General features: G+C 29.3%; 4 protein-coding genes across 4 annotated transcripts; 2 read left to right on the forward strand and 2 right to left on the reverse strand.

The window, feature by feature from the left end:
* Window positions 1–650: 650 nt before the first annotated feature.
* LOC124496866 (uncharacterized) lies at window positions 651–2,035 on the forward strand. The gene has a single exon (XM_047060429.2). It carries the CDS (start codon window positions 709–711, stop codon window positions 1,930–1,932), a length of 1,224 nt encoding a protein of 407 aa, XP_046916385.2. The 5' UTR covers window positions 651–708; the 3' UTR covers window positions 1,933–2,035.
* A 1,269-nt stretch (window positions 2,036–3,304) lies between these two features.
* LOC124496361 (uncharacterized) lies at window positions 3,305–5,793 on the reverse strand. The gene is made up of 2 exons (XM_047059873.2): window positions 4,382–5,793; window positions 3,305–4,315 (listed from the first exon to the last, which is right to left on the reverse strand). Exons 1-2 carry the CDS (start codon window positions 5,678–5,680, stop codon window positions 3,791–3,793), a joined length of 1,824 nt encoding a protein of 607 aa, XP_046915829.2. The 5' UTR covers window positions 5,681–5,793; the 3' UTR covers window positions 3,305–3,790.
* Window positions 5,794–7,544: 1,751 nt separating this feature from the next.
* On the reverse strand, window positions 7,545–8,220 carry LOC124496565 (uncharacterized). The gene has a single exon (XM_047060096.2). The coding sequence runs from the start codon at window positions 8,122–8,124 to the stop codon at window positions 7,618–7,620; it is 507 nt and encodes a 168-aa protein (XP_046916052.1). The 5' UTR covers window positions 8,125–8,220; the 3' UTR covers window positions 7,545–7,617.
* A 9,064-nt stretch (window positions 8,221–17,284) lies between these two features.
* LOC124496867 (puromycin-sensitive aminopeptidase) lies at window positions 17,285–21,570 on the forward strand. Its single transcript, XM_047060430.2, has 4 exons — window positions 17,285–18,094; window positions 18,166–20,306; window positions 20,541–20,849; window positions 21,005–21,570. The coding sequence occupies exons 1-4, from the start codon at window positions 17,368–17,370 to the stop codon at window positions 21,497–21,499; spliced, it is 3,672 nt and encodes a 1,223-aa protein (XP_046916386.2). The 5' UTR covers window positions 17,285–17,367; the 3' UTR covers window positions 21,500–21,570.
* Window positions 21,571–21,813: the final 243 nt, after the last annotated feature.

Consider the following 21,813-nt stretch of genomic DNA (forward strand, 5'->3'; position numbering starts at 1 on the left):
GACAGATGTCTATTTTTTTTTTTTTTGCTATTTTGCCATTTTCAATCCAGATGTATTGTATTGTTATGTGAATTTTTTTTCCTGATTCTGATGATCATGATAATGATGATGACACTTGATTAACACACACACATAAACACATCATTTGCATGACCGAATATTTAAATTCTAGGTGATTGACATGTTTCGATCGGTTAGCATCCTTGTTATGTCTGCAATATTGATAGTCCGATTTATTGATTAGAGCTGAAAATGGAATTTTTTTTGAATGTTTTGAAACTTTTCGTTTTCGTTTTCGTTTTCGTTGTTGTTGTTGTTGGAACCAGACTTTTTTTTTGTTATTGCAAGGATCATCTCATATAAAATGACCTCGACCTAAATAAAGTTCTTTAGGTTTGTAAACTTCCTTGTCATGTGTGTGTGTATGTGTGGTTGAATACATTCATCATCGTTATCTCGTTGTTGTCGTCGCTGGAATTGGCATTGAACCAGAAATAATATGATGATGATGATAATAATAATGTGTATGCGTTTCAAAGTAAAAAAAAAATTTCAAAACATTTTAAATGGTGGTACGTTTGAATCCATTATGCATATGATTGACATGATGGCTCAATATAAATACTTTGGATCAATTTAGGACAATGGATCCATTTGATCATCATCATCGTCATCATCATCATCATCATCGACGAAACTTTGAAAATAATGAAATATTCAATCATCATCATTGTTAGCATATCGATATTAGTATCGATAATTGGTGATCATATTGTTCACTGTGTTTATGGTGATGGTACGATAATTGTGCAGAATTTTACATCAAAAATTGTGGACAATGATGAAAGTAGCACCAGCACTAGCGACAATGATAATGATAATGATGGAACAGAAAATTCTGAAACTTTTATCGGTTCCGGTGGCTTGAATTCAGCATTAACATCATCACTAATGTTTCCACAACAACATCAACAACAACAACAATTACAACAGCCACAATTACAACAGCCACAATTATCATTATCAATGCCGTTTACATATCAAACACAAACATTTTCAGATAATACCACAAATACAGATAAAGATCGTACTCTGATTATCCCAGCTCCAGGTTCCAGCACTGGTTTTGTTTGTCCAACACCTTTTGGTCGATTTCGTTATGAACTTTGTGAATATTATTATGTGTGTTTTTTTGGCTATCCATTTTTAATCAAATGTCATCCGGCTAAAAGATTTGATATACGTGTTAAAATGTGTGTATCATGGCAACAGGCATACTGTCAGGATGTTATTGCAACGATTGGACCACCAGCACCAATACCGCCTGGTGAACCACCAATGTTACCAACGATAATACCACAGCAGCCAAAACCTTTTATTATGCAACCAATTCGTACACGACCGCCACCAATAAGACGACCACCAAACGGATTTTTTAGACCACCACCACCACCACCACAACAATTTCCACATATATCACATATTCCACATATTCCACAAATACCACAATATCCACAATATCCAAGACCACCATATATTCCAACAATGTCTGGCATACCAAATGGAATGCCTGCAATGCCTATGATACCGCAATTGCCAACCGTTTCCGGTGTACCAATGTTACCTGGCATAATGAAAGATCAACATCAACCAATAATGGGCGATATGAACAACAACAATCAACAAATGGAATTTCCAATGAATAATCAAATATTCAATGGCAATAATCAATGTCCACCACCATCATCATCGAATCGTGTGGGTAAAAAACTTGTCCATCATCATCAAGTGGATAACAATAATAATACATTGAACGATACTACTAATCTAAATGAACGATCATTTGGTCTTTTATTTGGTAACAATAATAATAATAATGGTGATGATAATGATGGTGATGATGGTGATAAAAATGATATTATCTGGTGTTGATTTAATTTTTAAATTCTGGATTCTGGTAATTTTATTGTAATTTGTTTTTTGTTTTTTTTTTTTTTTGAATAATTTAAATTGAAATAAAATTTTTAAAATTTAATATCAAGATTCAAACAAATTTTTTTATAAAACAACAAAACCAATACAATGCTAAACATGATTAATTCAGAATATTTATATTTTGTAATTGAAAACAATTGACCACATGTAAAACCTAAATGATTATCGGTCATTGTTTGCATGAACATGTTCATTTTTATTACCATACGTTTATGTAGACAAAAATTACGTCGCCATTCACGTTTAACATTGTGATTTGTACTCATTGATTGAAAACGTGCATTCCATTCAAAAATCTGTCGACAACATTGTTGATTATATGATGGTACATTCGCCAAACGTGAATAAATACCGGTTGCAGAGCAAAACATTAATATAAGCGATATAATAAATGAAATATTGAACAGATTCATATCGATCTGTTGGCTATAAAACAATGCACAAATTATAATGGAAAATTTTGATAACATATCAATTGCAAATAAAAAAATGCTAACTATTTGATTGATTTTCAATATTTCATCATATAGTATTGAATATTTGCGTTGAAAATAACGGAAATAATAACGACGATTATTGATTTTGATCAAATTTTCTTGATTACGATGACGAAATATTTGTCTAGTTTTGTACATTAATTCTTTCAATTGTATTATATAAAATTCAATGATTATGATTAGAAATTTAAATGCAACAAATCCTTGGCCAATCGTATATATTAAACGGCAATAAATAATGGTCGATATTGGTAATGAAATGATTATTCTTATGATACTGATAAGATTTTTATGCAAATAACTTTTAAATAAAATTATATTCAACAAGATGAAATAAATGGTCAACAATGTTAATCTTATTGATCCCAAAATACCAGTAAACATATTGGTTATTCTGATCAAATTATAAATATATTGATGACCACGTTGGCTAAGATTATTTTGACCAAATTGGCTATATTTTACTATCAAATCATTAATACGTAAATCATAATTGATTAGACGATAAAATGTTGCACACCATACATATTCTAATGTTGAAAATGCACATATTGATACAAATGAAATCAATTTACTACCATGAACAGCGGTCATTTGATCAATATCATCAAATGAAATTGGAAATACATATTCTGGCCATTTTAATATTGCTATCCAGAATATTATGTTCAACCAACACATTGCCGTTATCCATATGGTAAGTTGCAAAATACGTGATTTCCATGGTATCAAATGATTATTATATTCATCTGTAGTATATTCAATACGTAATAAATAGAATTTCATTGATTCAAAACATTGTCGCACTAATTCTTGGATACAATTATTTTTATTACAACGAATTATAAGATGTTTCATATTTTCATATGATAAGAAAAGAATCTACAGAATTTTATTCTTATCTTTTTTGTCTTGTCACAATGAATATAGGTGAATGAATGAATACAACAACAACAAAAAAAATTCAGATCAAGAATATAGAATATAGAATTTAATCAATGAAGTTTCCGTTTCTAGCTGTTGTTGTTGTTGTTGTTGTTGTTGTTGTTGTTGAACAAGAATTTATCCATTTTCATGTCGAAGAACTTTTAACATTGAAAATTCTGGCCATTCATTCTATTGATTATTTATAATGATGATTATACTTCGTTTTTTTTTATTCTCATAGTCACGATTCTTTAAAAAAGGATTATATGTGCATATATATTGATTGTCTGTTTATCACAAAACACAGAAGAATATTATCTAACAGAATAAATAATTTAATCAATAATCATTTTTTTCACAATATAAATAATTCAAATGTATTCAACATTTGTTTCGATTAAATTCTTATTCCGTAAACCATTGATTGTTGTTGTTTTTTGATCATCATCATCATCATCATCATCTACAGTATCCATAGTGGATTTCAAGGCCATTTTATTCTTATTTTTTTCATACGATAATTCAGCCAATAATCGTGCAATCAATATTCTGTTCCGTTCATCTTCATCACCAATGTTCTGTATGTATCGTAATCGTGTATTGATTGATGGATTTTTTTTGTTTGATTTGTTGTTGTTGTTGTTGATGTCGTCGTTATTGGATATCGGTCCATTATTATCAACATCATCATAGTCATATTTGATTGTTTTAGCTATTGATGGACAATTTGGATCGGCACTTGGAATTTTAGCCAAATATTTAACTAGATCAGTTTCATTCATATCCATATTGATTGGTTCAGTAATAACTCGATTTATATTGCTTTTATCATTCAGTTTTGGTTGTTCATTGAGGATCTGGTTTCCATCAATTTGCATTGATGACAAGCCATTATTGTTATGGTTTTTGTTTGTTTTCAAACAACCACCACCACCACCGCAATCATCAGATTTCATTGATATCGATTGATTCAGATGATTTTGACCATATTTTAATGCATGATCAACATTGATTTTACTCGTATCAAAATCGAATGAATTTCTATCAATAATCGAAAATGGTCGAACATAAGAATTTTGTTGAAAATCAAAATTTCTTGCTGTTTCAACATTATTCCACAATGAACCAGACGGCAATGAATTTCGATGATCAGTTTGTCGTTGATGCTGTTGTGGTTTTTGATTTGAATTTATTGAAATTTTTTTCATTTGTTCTGCATCATCATTGTGATTTAAATTTTCATTGAAATCAATTTTTATTGATCGATCCAAATGACCATAAATTGTGGTCATTGTTGATGAATCAACCAAATCTAATTCATTCAATGATGATATTGTCAATAATGAACTTTGATTCGAATTATCGCCCCTTATTTCTGCAGAACTCATCATTTTCATGTTTACATTTTGATTTATTGTTTCCGGAATTTCAGACATTATTCTCAGCTGCTGCTGCTGCTGCTGTTGTTGTTGTTGTTGTTGCTGGATTTTCATTTGTCTTAGCTGCAATTCCAATAAATCACAATGATCTTTTAGATGCATATATTCCAAATCTTTCAATAACAATTCTTCTTCAGTTAATTTCCATTTTGTGTAGAATAAAATATGCAACAATTCATCATCATAAACTTTGAAATTATAATCGGCAATAAATGTACGAAATATGTGATCATATCTGATGAATATTGTTATTATTGCATAACAAAGTGTGGCTATATATGCTATTGATCTTTCATAAATTGTGTTCTGCTGATTTCTGATCAATAATTCAAAGTCCGATGTCGATGTTGACGAATCATGTGACATTTGATTATAATACTGGAAAAAACCATTCAATTCACGTTGGCCACGTTCCATTTCGGCAAACAATTCTCGTATCGAACGTTTAGCATCGATGCGGATGCCTTCAATCTGTAGCCATTGTTCAACATAATCAATATTATTCTGATTTTTTTGTCTTTGCAATGGTTTCGAACGTTGTTGTTGTTGTTGCTGTTTTTGTGATTCATTTCCATATAAACATTCGTGATGATTCGAAGCACGAATAATGACAATATCTTCAAATAATTCAATCAATTCCGATAATACATGACCATCGGATAATTGATGCAGTTCCTGTATCGATGATGATACACAATGTAATGATTTTTGTAAACGATTTATTATTGAACAGCAAATTTTATTAATCAAATGATTAACGGATAATGATTGTTGTTGTTGTGGCTGCTGTTTGAGCATATTTTGTCGATGATTATTATCCATTATTTGAAACCAAAAAAAAAATTCTGAATTTTAAAATTCAGTGGAAGAGAAAAAACAAAAAATTCCGAGCAGGTGAAACAAAACTCCCACTACCATTATCCATTACGACCACAATATTTTGATCAAAAAAAAATCATCATCATGATGATGATTAGATAAAGCATCAGCAAAATTACAACCATTAAAGATTTATGAGTGTCGGTATGGTAAAAATATAAATGAAAAAAAAATTGGCTGTCATCATCATCATCATCATCATCAACGATACAATTAAATGATTTACATCGGTGTTACCTGGTTATCTAGAAACGAAAATTATCGATTACCATTGGTAACCATCATACCATATATAATCTCTATATATGGTTCAACAAAACAAAAAACAAAAAAAAAATTTTTTTGTTGCTGCTATCGAAATTTTGTCAAGGCAGACAAAAAAAAAGAAATTTTTTTCCATCCGATAATTATGAATTATTATTATTGCATAATTGAAAATTATCATCACCATCATCATTGGCATCATTTTACTTGTATATCCAAAATTAATATCCAAATTCCAACAACAACGACAACCACCATATCACCAACAACACATTACATTCATTATTGAATTATGTCTAATGTAGAAAAAAAAATAATCAATGAAAATAAATGATTCCCAAAAAAAAATACAACTATTGTGATGTTGTTTTTCGTTGTTTTAAATTTTTTTTTCCACGAAATATACAGAATTTATTACAAATACAAATTCTTCAACACAGTTGCAAAGTGGGCGCCGCTGTTGTCAACATTTTCTCTGGTATATGAAATGAAATTGATTTTCATTTGTTTCATCATCACATGAAACATGATTTAGAATGAAAGCAAAATGAAAGGAAATGAAGAGGATTATATTTCCTTTGGAAGACCCAAAAAGGGAGAGAGAGAGAAAAAAAATGTTTCTAGAGTTTAGACAAAGTTTTTGGCTCATTTTTTTTTTTTTTTTTTGGTCGATATGGAAAAACTTTCTTTTTTTTCTGTTTCATTTCTCTCAATATACACAACATTATACGGTTAATAGTATGGTCTCCATGTGTGTGTGTGTGTGAGGGTTTCACTTTTTTTCTTTTTCCATCTTTTTCTCTCACTCAGTAACTAATACAAGTTGTCACCTTCAGAATTTCCAAAAACAAAAAACAAAAAAAAAAAATTCTTTCTGTTGACATTATTATTATTTATTATTATTCCATGTGCTTTCAGCAAACAAACGAAACAAACAAACGAAACAAAAATCCGATTCACAAGTGTGAATCAAATGGAACAATAATAAAAACTTTTGAACTTTTTGTTACAAACAAAAAAAAACAAAGATCAAGTCAATTAGTCGATGTTTGTGTGAGTGTGTGTGGACCAATAGTGTCCAAAATGTTTTTTTTTCTGTCAAATGAAAATTTATGGATCAATTTTTTTTCTCATATTTACCTTCTGTTGTTGTTGTTGTTGTTGTCAAAATCAAATAACAAAAATAAGAAGAAAGCTGCAAAATTGTTGATGTTGAAATGTGCTGAAAAATTATCAGATATCTGGATACTTGATTCTGGATGTCAAAGAAAAATTGGTAATGTTGTTATTGAACCAAAACCAAATTGAAAAATGTGGCCTATGGTGGTTTGCGGTTTTAAGATAAATTTTGAAGAAAATTGTCAAGTTAATGTTTTGTTGTTGTTGTTGTTGTTGTTTACTTTTTCTTGATCCAATTTTTGTCACCATTTTTTTTTGTTCGTCTGAATTTAGGAATCCATAACCTTTTTCTTACACCAATCTTGCAGAAAATGAACAAAAAAGAGTGAGAGAAAAAAATGTGAATCGAATTTTAAAATTTAAATTCATTTAATTTTTAATTTTTAATTTTTTTTTTGCTTTCACATTCAAATTAATTTAAATTAATTATAAAAAAATTAAAATTTTTTCGTCTTTGAATTTTCTTTTTTCGGTGTAAATCTTGCTGCACTTTCATTGATTATGGTGGTAGTAGTACTACTACTAGCAGTAGTAGTATGCATATCCGATGGTGTACAACGAAATTTTGATTTTATTCGATTTGGGTTCAAATCATTAGTACCGGAATGATTTTCAGTCAATGTTATCACTAGAATTGTACGAAATAATGCCATTACAATGATAAATATTGCCACCTGGATATAGGTAAAATATCTGGTAAGAAATGAAAAATTCATCAATGGACCACCGGATAGAAACCAAAGAAAGTAAATAATTTGTAATGGTAACATCATTACAAACGTTATGATTGTGATCCATTCTTTTTCAATTATATTCTGTAATTGTTTGGCCAACATTGGTGATGTTGGCGGTGCGGCCACAATCATTGGCACCATCGATTCCAATACAAACGATTTGATCAAATCACTAGCCATACGTAGAATATCGCCAAACATTGATGCCATTGCTTGCTTGCTTGTTATTTATAGAAAATTTACAACCGAGAGGAAAAAAAATACAAATTTAACACTGAGTAGAGGGAGGAAAAAAAATCTTTTCAAAACAAAACAAAAAAATTCACAAATATAATAAACTTTCAAACGGCCAAATTTGGCTGAATTTATATGAAATTTCAACAAAACAAAAAACAAAACACGAATATATTGTTCGAAAGCCCAACATTGTTTCATTTGTTCCAAATGGAAAAAAAATCAGATTAATTTATATTAATGAAGCCAAATTCTTTTTCTCTCTCTGTGTGTGTGTGTGTGTGTGTTTGTTTTTCATTTGAAAAAGTTTTCCGAAATGTTGGCCATTCACATTCATTCATTCATTCATTTTTTTTTTCACTATTCCAGTGTTATTAAAATTTTTTCATACCGTTGAATATTCTATTACTGTGTGTGTGTCTAATACCTAATGACTAATTCAATGATAATTCGTGGAAAATTTTTCTTTTCCATTTCAATGATTCCATTTCTCTGGTAAAGATATCTTTTTTCAATGTAGTGAATTATTTATTCAATACCGTTGAATCCGTTGTCGTCTATCATCTCATTCTCTTAGAGACCAGTATATATTATGTAAAGAATAAAAATAGAATCCACATCATCATTAGCATTGGAATCATCATTCTTAGGAATATTCCAACCTACCAAAGTGAATGTTAGACAGAAAAAAAATTTTTTTTTTTTTTTTAGAAAAAAAATCCACAAAAACTTTAAACACAAGTAGAATACCGGTGTACAAAGCAGTAGTGGAATATTTACCTCCATTGTGTGAATCATTGATGATTTGGATGGAAAAAATATTGGCTCAAAAAATTCAATTCGCTTTTTTTGTATTTTTCCACTTTTTTTAGCGAATTCTTTTTTTTGCCATTTTATTCATTTGTAATGATCATTATGATGATGATGATGATGAAGCAATAAAGTTTCAAAAGATTAAGATTCTGTTGTTTCACACTTTTTTCATCATTATCATCATCATCATCATCATCATCATTTACACAAATAATTTGGATCTGAATGAAAAACAAAAAACAAAATGATCCTGATGATGTGAAGATTACCAAACGAGATGAAGAGAGAGAGAGAGAGAGAGAGAGTCAAAAACTAGAAATAAACAAATAAATAAATAAAGAGCGCCGAGTAAAAAAAAAAAGAATGTCCTTTGAGAATTTAATTCGTCCGACAACAACGACAACAACAACAAAAAAGAATTACGAACGAATCATTTTCTTTGTCATATTCACATTTATATGGTCCCATTTCCAACACAATGTTGATGATGATGATGATGATGATTCACCGCTGCCATCACGGTATTTTTTTTTATTATTATTCTCGAGTTACGGCCATTTTTTTTTTTTTTTTTTTTTTTTTGGTGGACATGATTATTATCGTTGCCACATATTGTCCATACACATTATATTCTGTGTGTGTGTGTGTGTGTGTGTGTGTGTGTGAGATAATCATACATTTAGACTATGTGAAAAAAAATAGAAATGTGGTCTTCACTACATGAATTCGTTCAAAAAAAAAAAAATCTGTAAGATGAATGTATATATAAAAAAAACAATGTGGGCGTTGATATGATGAGAAACAAAAAAGTGTACTACTGTCAAAGGTGGTGGGAGTGTAAGTGGGCGGGGATAATAGCATAGCTTGTATTGTATATGATCATCATCATGATGATGATGATGATGAACACTGAAGTGAATTGATGATTTTTTTTTATTTTATTTTGAAGATGGTAAAAAATCCATTATAAAGATTGAAACAAAATGAAGAAGAAAAAAAACAAAACAGAACAGAACAGAAGAAGATAAAAGAATTTGAAAGAATTTCTCTCTCTCTCTCTCTCACTGTCGCTCTCACTTTTTTTTCTGTATTATCAAAACAAATGTTTGTGACTTGTGTGTGATCATCTTCAATAAACAACAAACAAATAATAATATAATGGTGTCAATCTCAATGAATAACAAACACAGACTTACACACACAGACACACACACACTTAATGTTCCTGGAGAATTTTGTTTTTTGTTGTTCCAGAAATTTTTTTTTCAGTTTTGAAATGTTCTTTTGTCTGTTTTGTTTTGTTTTGTTTTGTTTGTCGGCTAAAATTAATGCCAAAGTTTTCAAAATGGCCAGTTTTTGTTACGTTTTGGTTAATAGAATATATGAAATTTTTCTTTTTTTTTTATGAAAGAATACACCTGAAATCTGGGATATTCTGTTGTTCATAGAATTAAATTATACATACAGAAATTATAAAGAACCATGGTGAAAACTATTGCCTCAAGAATATTTGTTTAAGAAAAAAAAAATAACTTATCCAAATAATGAAATTGATCACTGAAGCCATATTATTCAGACAAACAAACAAACAAATGTATTCAGTGTGCTGTATTCAGTCAGAAAAAAAAATCCCATCATCATTTTGATCATTGATGTAATAAATGATTCTTATAGAATATCAAAGAAAAAAAAATGGTGGAAAAAAAATCGTTTTTCCCATATATGCATGCAACACTATATAATAAATGTTTTTCATTAACATGAAATGATTGCATATTCATTCATGCATGATGGTTTTCCAGAATATTCTTGTAAATGTAAATATTAGAAAGAAAATGGAGAAAATTCTATTTGGAAAATTTCTTTCTGTGTTATGAGACACGCAAAAAAAATATTCTGTAAATATTCTATTCATGGTAATATTCTATTTTTTGGTGCATAGTTATTAACCGCTGGACTTTCTATTTGAGGATATTAGTATATTTTTATTTCAATTTAATTTCATTGTTTGAGTGATAAAATTACGATACTTGTCATTTTTTTTTTTGATTCTCCAGAATTTTCTCATCTGCTTTTTCTCATCATCTAACCATGGCCATCAAACTTTGAAATTGGAAAAAAAAACTAGAGGCCAACATTCTATTTAGATCAGTCGTCAGTCGTACAGAACACAGAACAAGAATAAAACCAAAATTTCGGATTCTGGTGGCACAGGTGCATTTTTGTGTTTCTATGAAATATGAAATGTAAAAAAAAATTCTAATTTTTTTCAACTCGTTCAACATTCAATACAATTTGACATGTGTAAAAGACACAGAAGCCAAAAAAAAAAAAATTCATTTTGATTAAAAAAAAAAAAGAAAAGGAAAAAACCAAAATCAACCATATTCCATTTGTATATGAATGAAAATGATAATGATGATATTGCTTGTAGCATCTTTTTTTCTGGTCAATATAGAAAGCTGAAACTGTAGAAAGAAAAAAAAAGAATCCAGGTTGTCCCGTAGGGTTTGTTTTTGCTTTTCTTTCAGAAAAAAAAATTGCATATCTGTATGCAAATGCCAGATTTTTCTTTCTTCTTATCATAAAAAAAACCTACTAACACCACCATTCATTCATTCATTGTGTGTGTGTGTGTGGTGACAAATTCAATTTTTTTTTGCCTTCATTTTCCATCATCAATGGATATGGTTATTATCATTTCAAATAAATTCTGGGACAAAAAAAAAATTCATAAGCACCATTAACATGCACACACACACACAGAATACATAGAATACAAAGAGAATACAGTGGATATAGATTGTTTATTTAGGTTCGATGATGATGATGATGATCTAGTTTTACATGCACATCCAATATGTGGATTATTTTATTTTGTGTGTGTGTGTTTTTTTTCATTTTTGTTGGTTGTTGTTGTTGACATTATTTTTTTTTTGTGGCTGCTGGGTTTTTTCCTCTCTCTCTCTCTATTTTTTTTTTTTTTTTTTTTTTTTTTTTTGGTTTGTTCTTAAAATGTTTCACATGCAATACATGAAAAATCTATAATTTTTGTTGTTGTTGTTGTCGTTTTTTGTTGTTGTTGTTGTCGTTTTTTGTTGTTGTTGTTGTTGTTGTTGTTTACGGATGACATACTTGAATTACCACTCACGTGTATGTGTGTGTGTGTGTGTGTGTGTGTGTTTGTGATGTGTATTATCCGAAAACATTGACAAAACATCGTTGTCGTTGTTTATGATATCTAATTTCATAAAAAAAAAATTTCATATAACAATCTACGCCCACCACGAATCAATATCGATAATCAAGAAGAAAAAAAAATTTTTTTTTCTCTCTCTCTCAAATGACAAACCAATTTGTGGATGGTGGTGATGGTGGTAGTGGGGGTTTGGAAAAAAAAGGGCACTACAACAAAATACTATCCATCCATCCATTTCATTTCATTCAAATGAGAGAAGAAAAAAACCCCATATTTTTTCTCATATAATGCGAGATTTATCTGTGTGTGTGTGAAGAAAAAAAAGAAGAAAGTTTTTCACACACACACACACACACACACACGCAAAGATTTATTATTATTGATATGTAAATTCAATGAATGGAAAATTGTCAAAATGAAAATGAAAATGATGAATAATAATAATAAAAAAATGGCGATTCAAAAATGACGTTCACCATTTTATCTTCTTATTTTATTTTCTACGATCAAATTCAGAAAAAAAACAGAAAAAACAGAAACGGAATTCTTCACATCATAAGATGATGATGATGATGATGACAATCTGCATGATGTTCCACCACATTCATATACGTCAAGTAAATTTAATTCAATTCATTTTATCATGGTTAGATTGTCTCAACAGTATCCGATGAACTGAATTTTGAAAATTTAATTATTCAAGACGTATATATATATATTTGAAATGGAATCATCATCTTCATTCACATGTTTAATTTTGTTTTTCATTTTTATTTTCCACTCTGACAACAGCTGACGGTGTCATTGTCGAATAAAAAAAAATGCGAAAAAAAAACTCAAACAAAAGTTGGTCAATAAATGAAATTTTGTTTGGCAATCAATTTATGCAATGGATTTTTTCCTTACTTCCTTCTACTCGATAGTCGTTTTCTACCAATCATCATTTATTTTGTTCACTGATCAGTGATCATACAATTGGTTTAAATCGAGAAATTTTCATTTTTCTTAGTGGTTCTTAGATACCTCTGTGTTCTCAATCATCATAATGATTCTCTTCTTCTTTTTTTTTTCTCTCTCTCTCTCTCTCTCTCTCTCTTGTTCTTCGAATCAAATTAATTCAATTAGATTCATTTATATATTGAGAATTGAATCACCAAACCGATCCGAAATGGATCTATGGATAAAAGTGAAATTATTTATCTAACGAACCAGAAATTTGGGTCAAAATCAATTCAAACAGACAAACAAACAAACAAGAAAAAAAAACAAGAAAAAAACCAGAAAATAAAGAATAAGAAACGAGAGAATTCTTTTCACACACACAGACATTACGCACAAACACCCACGCATCACAACACACAGACACATCAGTAAATACAACAGAGAATATTCTCTGTATTGTTTGTTTGGTTGAAAACTACTACAACTACTGCTACTACCTTTCTTGAAGCCATTTATTAACTTTCTCTATCTCTCTTTCTCTGTCGTTCTTTTTCCTAAATGAAAAATGGCATTAATCACTTTTCATCAAAATGAATGAAAAATTTTATTAAAGCAAAGCACTCGCTTTTTCCACACACACACACCTACACACGCAAAATATTAATATTGACCAATCAAAAAAAAAAAAAAAAAAAAAAAAAAACACGAAAAAACAAATTCTAGAATTTTACAATTCAGGTGCACATTGATTGTTCAGTGATGTGAATGTATGTGTGTCTAGACCAAACAGGAAAAAATCGTTTTTATTGTTGTTGTTGTTGTTGTTGGTTATTGTAAAAATGTGTAGAGCACGAAAATGTAAGAAAAATGCACCAAAAAAAAATACCAATGTTGGCGAAATATCAAAAAAAAAATGTTAATATTCTTAATGGAATTGTGGATGTTTGTCGTGTGTGCCTGTGTTTGTCGGTGTGAAAGGTGTGTGCCTATTTTTTTTCCTCTATTGTCATTCCTGTAAATTCCTGTTTTGTTGATAACACAATAACAATAAAATTCAACAATCAAATAATAGTAATAATTCTGGCGTAGAGTGCCAAAAAAAAAAAAAAAAAAAAAATGCTGACATACATTCAAAAAAAATGTACTCTGTGAAAAAAAGAAAAAGAAAAAATCGTTCTGCTGACACACTCACGCACACAAACACACACAGAGAGAAAAATTAACCTTAAATTACCTTTTTTTCTGTGCAAAATTCAGAGAGAGAGAGAGAGAGACTGCAAAAGTAATAAATTTCCTTTTCTTTTATTTCTTACCTAGCAAAACAAGACAAAAAAATTGAATTAAATCCAGAAAATTTTTTCCAGTGCGTCTCTCTCTCTCTCTCTGAATTCTGTGTATGTTCAATTCAATTTAATTAAGCGAAAAAAAAAATTCTTTTAATTTTCTTTTGAATCGATTCTGTGTGTTTGTGAATCGAAAAAAAATTTTTTTTTTGATGAATTCACAAAAACTTGTTCATTTGTAGAGAGAGAGAGATTCTTGAAAAAAATTCTTAAAAACACAAATGTGTGTGTGTGTGACATCTTCATTTATGCAAATTTTTTTTTGCTTTTTATTTTGTTTTTTTCTTGTCATTTTGTGCAAAAATTACACACACACAGAGAGACAGAGAGAAATACGAAAAAAGAAAATGTAAAAAGTTTTCATCGAAAACATTGAAAACATTTTGTGAGACATAAAAAAGAAAATTCAAATTTTTTTTTTTGGATCATCATTCACGAATGATTTTGTTGCACAACTAGAATAAATGGTAAAGTTTTATGGCCAACGAAAAAATTTTGTCGTCGTCGTCCTCCTCATCGTTGATTCTAGATTGACAATTCTTCATCTGATTGGTTTATTTACCTTGAAGTTTATACAGATTTATTACAATGGAACACAAGAAATAAAAAAAAAAAATTTTTTTGTCACATTATGAATATTAAAACTGCTGCTAGAAAAAAAAACAAAAAACAAAAAATCAATAAATAAATTGAAGAAATGAAATTCTTGCCTTTGCCTTTTTTTTACAGAACAATGACATTTACATGAAAATGGATCATATACAATGAATTTAATGTGTTTTTTTTTGTTTTCTCTCATTCCATTCTGGTATGGTGCAACAAACATTGCCATTTTCATTTCATTCAATCCAATTCAATATTATTGATTGGCAAATTTTTTTTTGGTTCGTTTGTTTGTTTGTTTGTATTCAAAAAAAAAAAAAAAAAAAAGAGTGAAAACATTGTCGATAAACAACAAGGAATGGTGGAGAAAAAAATCCTCTGCGTGTGTGTGTGTGTGTGTGAGAGAAAATGGGCAAAAAAAAGTTTGTAGAATTCTCATTTTGAATATACACACAGACACGCACACGCCAACAACGAAAAAAAAAAAATGATGATGATGATGATTTGTAGTTGAAGTGGAAAAAAAAACAAATAACAACAACAACAACAACATGTTTCTTCACTCGATTTATTCATTCATATAGAACAGGATGTTGATAACGGACAACATATCAAACAACAACAACAACAGTATTTCCGGGAGTTTCATCACATACTCATCATTTACCTTTATGTTGTTTGTACTGGCGGATGGAGAAAATGAAAAAAAAAATAAATCGTTATCAACTCGAAAAAAAATTCATTCAAGTGAATAAAAAAGAAAGAAAGAAATTAAAAGAAAAAGAAAAATAATGACTTGAAAATGAATTAAAGGAAATGATGATGATGAGAATATCAAACGAACAAAAAAAAAAAAAAAAACAAACGAAAACAACCAAACAACTTTACTCAACTATTTTTTTTTTTTTTTTTGGAATGGGGGGATCCATCATCATCATAGAATTCTGATGAAATATAAAGGAATTTGTTTTCTTTCTTTCTACACAAGAATTCTTTTCATCATTGTTGAAATTGATGTTTTCAATAATGATAAACATCAACGATTATTTTTTTATTTATAGATAAATAAAAAAAATGACAATTATAATGACCATCATCACCGTTATCATTGTCCACTATTGCCATATCATTATTATTATTATTGACAATTTTGATTGTAGACAATCATCATCATTATTCTATAGAACAAATGATTCTGTCAATGAGAAAACTTTTTTTTTCTTTAAAATTTAGCAATAAAAAGTTATATACTGGAAAAAAACAAAATAAGAAGAAGAAGATGAAAAAACTAATTGGATCGAAATAGTGTACGGAATTTAAGTTTTTCAACTTTTCCAAAGTTTTCATGTCGATTTTTTGTTTGTTTGATGATTATGATGATGTCAGGAGAGCGAAAAAAAAATTGTGATTAAATTCCATGAATAGTTAACCATCGATTACAGGCAGCAACAACAACAACAACAAAAAAATCGATTTATTGATATAACCACGGCCAATTTTTTTTTCATTCAAAACTTTTTTTTTCACTTTACTTCACTGTCTATTATATATATAGAATTTATTTACACAATCGATCATTTTTATGGTGAATACCACCTACCTTACCGAACTTTGATCATCATCATCATCATCCAGAATGGTTATCTATCGATTGATTGGATTGTGATTAGAAAATCGATTTGTAAAAGAAATTGAAGAAAAATGAACCTGAAACAAAAGAAAACAAAAAAAATTTTTTTTTTTTTGAATAAAACATGAGCAAAATGAATGAAAAAAAACAAGACAATTACACAATCATTATTTGTAAATCACGAATTTTTTTTTTTTTTTGGTTGTTTCACCATTCAACAAACATAAAAAAAAGTGCACTGACCTAATGGATAATGATGATGCTTTAACCCTTTGTTTCGTAGAGAATTGATTTTGATTTGATCAAAAAAAAAAACCAAGTAGAAAAAAAACTTGTCTATCAAGTGTGAAATATTGTGGTTACGAAAAACCAATCAAGAATGTTGGTGAATAAATTAATTTCAGAATTTCATTGGTAATCACTCATATAATAATGGATTCGGTAAAATGTTGCAGCCAAGAAACGAAAAACGAAAAAAAAGTTGAAAATCCACATAAATTTCAAGTTTTTTTCCTTTCTTCTTCATTCTCCACACCAGTATCAATACCAATACAGATCAATAAGATCATTTTGATCGTCGGATGATGATCATTTCATTTTATTTCATTTCATTTTTTATTCAATTTCATTTCATATCAAAGAATTGAATAGATTGAATTCTTGATCTATGCTATTCACTGTGTTATTTGATGACAAGAATGATTCAATCTAAATGTCAATTCTCCTTCTGTCATTATTATTTGTTGACAAAATCCATCATCCATTTATCGTTTTGGTTATTATTATCACCATCATCAATAAAATACAATGATTGTCGACTAAATAAACATACAACAGCTGATTTTTGGCAACAGTTTCATACTACATTGGTTAATATTGGCAATTTTCCATCTGTTTCAACATCATTATCAAAAAACGAAACAATTTTACATTTGAATGGCAGTAAAAATAATGATGATGATGATGATAATCGAATTCAATCAAATCAAATAAATGAAAATTGTAATAATCTTGATCATCACCATAATCAATTTCCTGGAATCACATCTAGTTCCGGAAACAATCATCAACGACGACGACGACGACAAAAACGACATAATTCTATTCGTAATAATACGGCCATTTCAAAACCATGGACCACAATACCGGATCGTGTATATTGTGGCATAGTGAAAAAATTATCCAATCAAACAACATTGAATGGTGTCGTTAGGCCATCATATTATTATCATCGTTTAAATGAAATTGTAACACCAAAACGTTATCGATTACGATTACGTTTTGATTTTGAACAGAAAAAATTATTCGGTCATCTAACCATTCAGATACGGATTCATAATAAAACCAATCAAATTGAAATGAATGGCCGTGGTTTGAAAATTTTAAAAGCCACATTCAGTACCGGTTCAATTCAAAGTAAGTTTAATTGAACATCCAAAAAAACGCATGATTTAAAATTTTTTTTCTTCATTTTATACTGAATTTAGTCAATACGAACATGATTTATTATTGTCCAACAACTGAAACGATTGTTTTACATTTTCCTAAACAATTACATCGTGGTGGTGCTAATATTACGATAAATTATTCCGGTAATTTGACCAATCTAATACGAGAACAAATCATTCGTCAATCATATCGTGAATATCAACAAATTTCGTGGATCGATTTTGGACCAATTGATGCACGCCATGTGATACCATGTTGGGATGAACCACGATATAAAGCAACATTTGATCTATATCTAATCATACCGAAAAACACAATGGCCATATCGAACATGAACATTGATCGTCGACGTTCATATTCACATTATTTGGATGAAATTCATTTCAATACTACGCCATTAATATCTACATATCAGATGACCATAATGATGGCACCGAAATTTGAAATAACAAACAGTGAAAAAAATCATACCAAAGTTCGTGTTCGATTAATCACTACGGCAACGGATTCAAATGATTCCAATCAATGGCAATTTGCTCTTGAATCTACGGAACATCTTTTAGAATATTTTCAATATTATTATGGCCATAAATATCCATCAGATAAATTGGATCTAATCACGTTGGAATCAAATCAAGGCCAACAAACATCGATGGAAAAATTTGGATTAATCTATTTTACTCATCAAGATTTATCGATCAAAAATTTGACTTTGATTGGCGAACGTGATCTTCAAACAGTTGTTTCCATGCTTGCTCATTCCATATCACATCAATGGTTAGGCAATATGGTTACATTCGATGATTGGTCTGAATTTTGGCTATTCGAAGGATTGAATCAATTTATGGAAAAACAAGCTATGGATGATGTATTTCCACAATGGCGTTCATGGCAACAATATACAGCTGATGAAATGAGTTTAGCATTACGATTGGATTCAAGTTTGAATGCTGAATCTATTCAAAACAGTATCCGTAATCCAATCGAAGTATCAATGATGTATCCACAAGGTGTCAATATTTATCGTAAAACAACATTCCTGTTACGAATGTTGAAACAAAATCTGGATCATGATATATTTAGGTTGGCGTTACAAAAATTTATAAATAAATATTGGACAAAAACCGGTAGCCTAAAAGATTTACCAGAATGTTTCTTGATGGCTATCGATGGAATTGATCAAAAAGATGAGAAAAAATATCACCAATATCGACAATTTCAAAAACAAATTGTTCGAATATTTTCCAATTGGACTGAAATGGCTGGTTTTCCTGTGTTGCATGTTGATGAACAACGACAAAATGGCAACACAAGAATATTACTCATCCATCAGGAGAGATTTGTTGAGCTTCGTCAAAATTTGTCAACAACAAAAGTTGTTTGGCAGCAAAAATCATTATGGCCAATACCGATTAGTATTGTTAAATCATTTAATCCGTTTACACCGACAAATCAGGCTTTAATCGAAAATGAACGTGTTGAATTACGTATACCGGGCATTTGGTCAGGTGAATGGATCAAATTGAATCCGGTATTCAGTAATTTTTATCGTATACATTATTCCGATGAAATGCTCAATCGTTTTATTGTGCCGATTGAAGAGAAACTATTGCCACCATTAGATCGTTTGAATTTGATTGATGATGTATTTGCTATGATTCGTGCTGGTTATACATCCACTGTAACTGGTTTGAAATTATTACAATCATTCGAAAATGAAGATAATCCAAATATTTGGTCAGTAATCATTACAATGTTGACCGATTTACATTTAATTATTTCAAATATCGAATCCGATCATTATAGACAATCGATACAATCAAATTTTGAATATTATGCTCAACGTTTATTGAAACGTATGTATCATCGTTATAATAATAATTGGTATTCATTGGCCAATCAAAGACCAGTTGGATATCGAATGAAAATCAATCAATTTGCACGAAATCAATTACGTACACGAATATTATGTGCAATGGGACAATTTGGTTATGAAAACTTTCGCCATGAAGCAAGAATTAAATATGAATCTTATATTGAAAATAAAATCAGATCAGATTTACCATTGGAAATACTTGAATGCGTATTTCGTTCATTCAATTCATTTCGGTTATCGATCGATGGCGCTAGAGCAGCAAAAACAATGACATCAAAATTACAATTTGAAGACTTATTCAAGGTAATTACTAATGATGATGATGATGATGATTGCATGCTAATAATCAATAGCTGAATTTGGTTCCAGAATTTCCAGAACCGCCAGCATATTTTTTTTTTTAGTGCAATCAAAATTAATGATAATTTTATTTTTTTTTCTCTTTTTTTTCCCGGAATTTTGTACAATCACAAATTCATGTCTGTCATAAACACACTTGAATGGAACAATAATAATAATAATAACAACAACAACAAGCATTACAATGAATATGATAATGAAACTAAACAGCCTGAAGCTAAACATTTATTATCAATTGCATTAGGTTCGACCAATCGATTTGAAGAAATTCGTCAAGTAATTCAATTTGCCCTAAAGTCGTCCAATGATGATGATGATGATGATGATGTCAATGATTATGATTCACGATTGATGTTGATTGAATTGGCACGCCATTCTCATATTGGTAGACAACAAGTATTGGAAACAATCATAATGGACAATCATTATTTGGATTTTATTACCAACAAATTTCAAACACTGAATCAACTTTATGAATTTTTTCGAGTATGTATTCTTCGGTGAAGAAAACAGAACCAAAAAAAATAATTGGAAAAGTTTTTCACCATCTTTCATCTTTTATTGCAGCAATTTTGTTTCCCTATTGTTTTGGACTAAATTGGATTTTTTTTTTTGATTTTTTATGTTTTTTTTTTGGGTAGGATCTAATCGAAACATTTACGATACGATCAGAATTACAACCATTGGAACAATTAATGGCAAATCATACACGATTATTTGATCCAATCAAACAAACGTTGAAATTATCATTGGAAAAGGTACAAATTATGGAACAATGGTATCGAAATGATATTGATTCTATAAGAATATTTCTTGAACAAATGGCCGAAAAATCTTCACGTCACGATACAAATGGTGATGATAACGACCACAATAACAATAATAATCATGCCATGTCAATGGACAATATTCATCAACCATCAATGATTGATTTTTCAGATTTATCAAATGTAAATCATAATGATAATATTGATATTGATATTGGTTTCGATGATGATGATGTTGATGTTGATGGTAGAAATATTGTCGATGATAATAATCAACTACTACCATCGACAACAGCAGCAACAAATAATTCAGTGATTGTAAATGATTTATTTGATGATGATAAATTTGAAGGTTTTGATGATGATTAAAAACAATCAATTATTGGCCATTTTTGGACATTTGAAATTTCGAATCAAAATAAATACATAAGATACATGTATATTGCTTTGGAAATGATGTGCAGTAAAATTTTCATTTCGGTTATTATTTTTGCCGGTCATCATTATGGTACGAATTTTTTTTTATGATTCATAATATGGCTCATATGGGAAATCGAAAGATATCATTTTTTTATTTGTTGTTGTTTTGTTGTTGTTGTTGTTGTTGTTTCTGGAATAAATAGAAGAAACAGAATTTTTCTTATTCTTCTTTTTTTTGATTTCCCAATTCTTGGTAAAAGTTA

This window comes from Dermatophagoides farinae, chromosome 7 (assembly GCF_024713945.1).
Source record: "Dermatophagoides farinae isolate YC_2012a chromosome 7, ASM2471394v1, whole genome shotgun sequence".
In the NCBI taxonomy this organism is placed as follows: Eukaryota; Metazoa; Arthropoda; class Arachnida; order Sarcoptiformes; family Pyroglyphidae; genus Dermatophagoides; species Dermatophagoides farinae.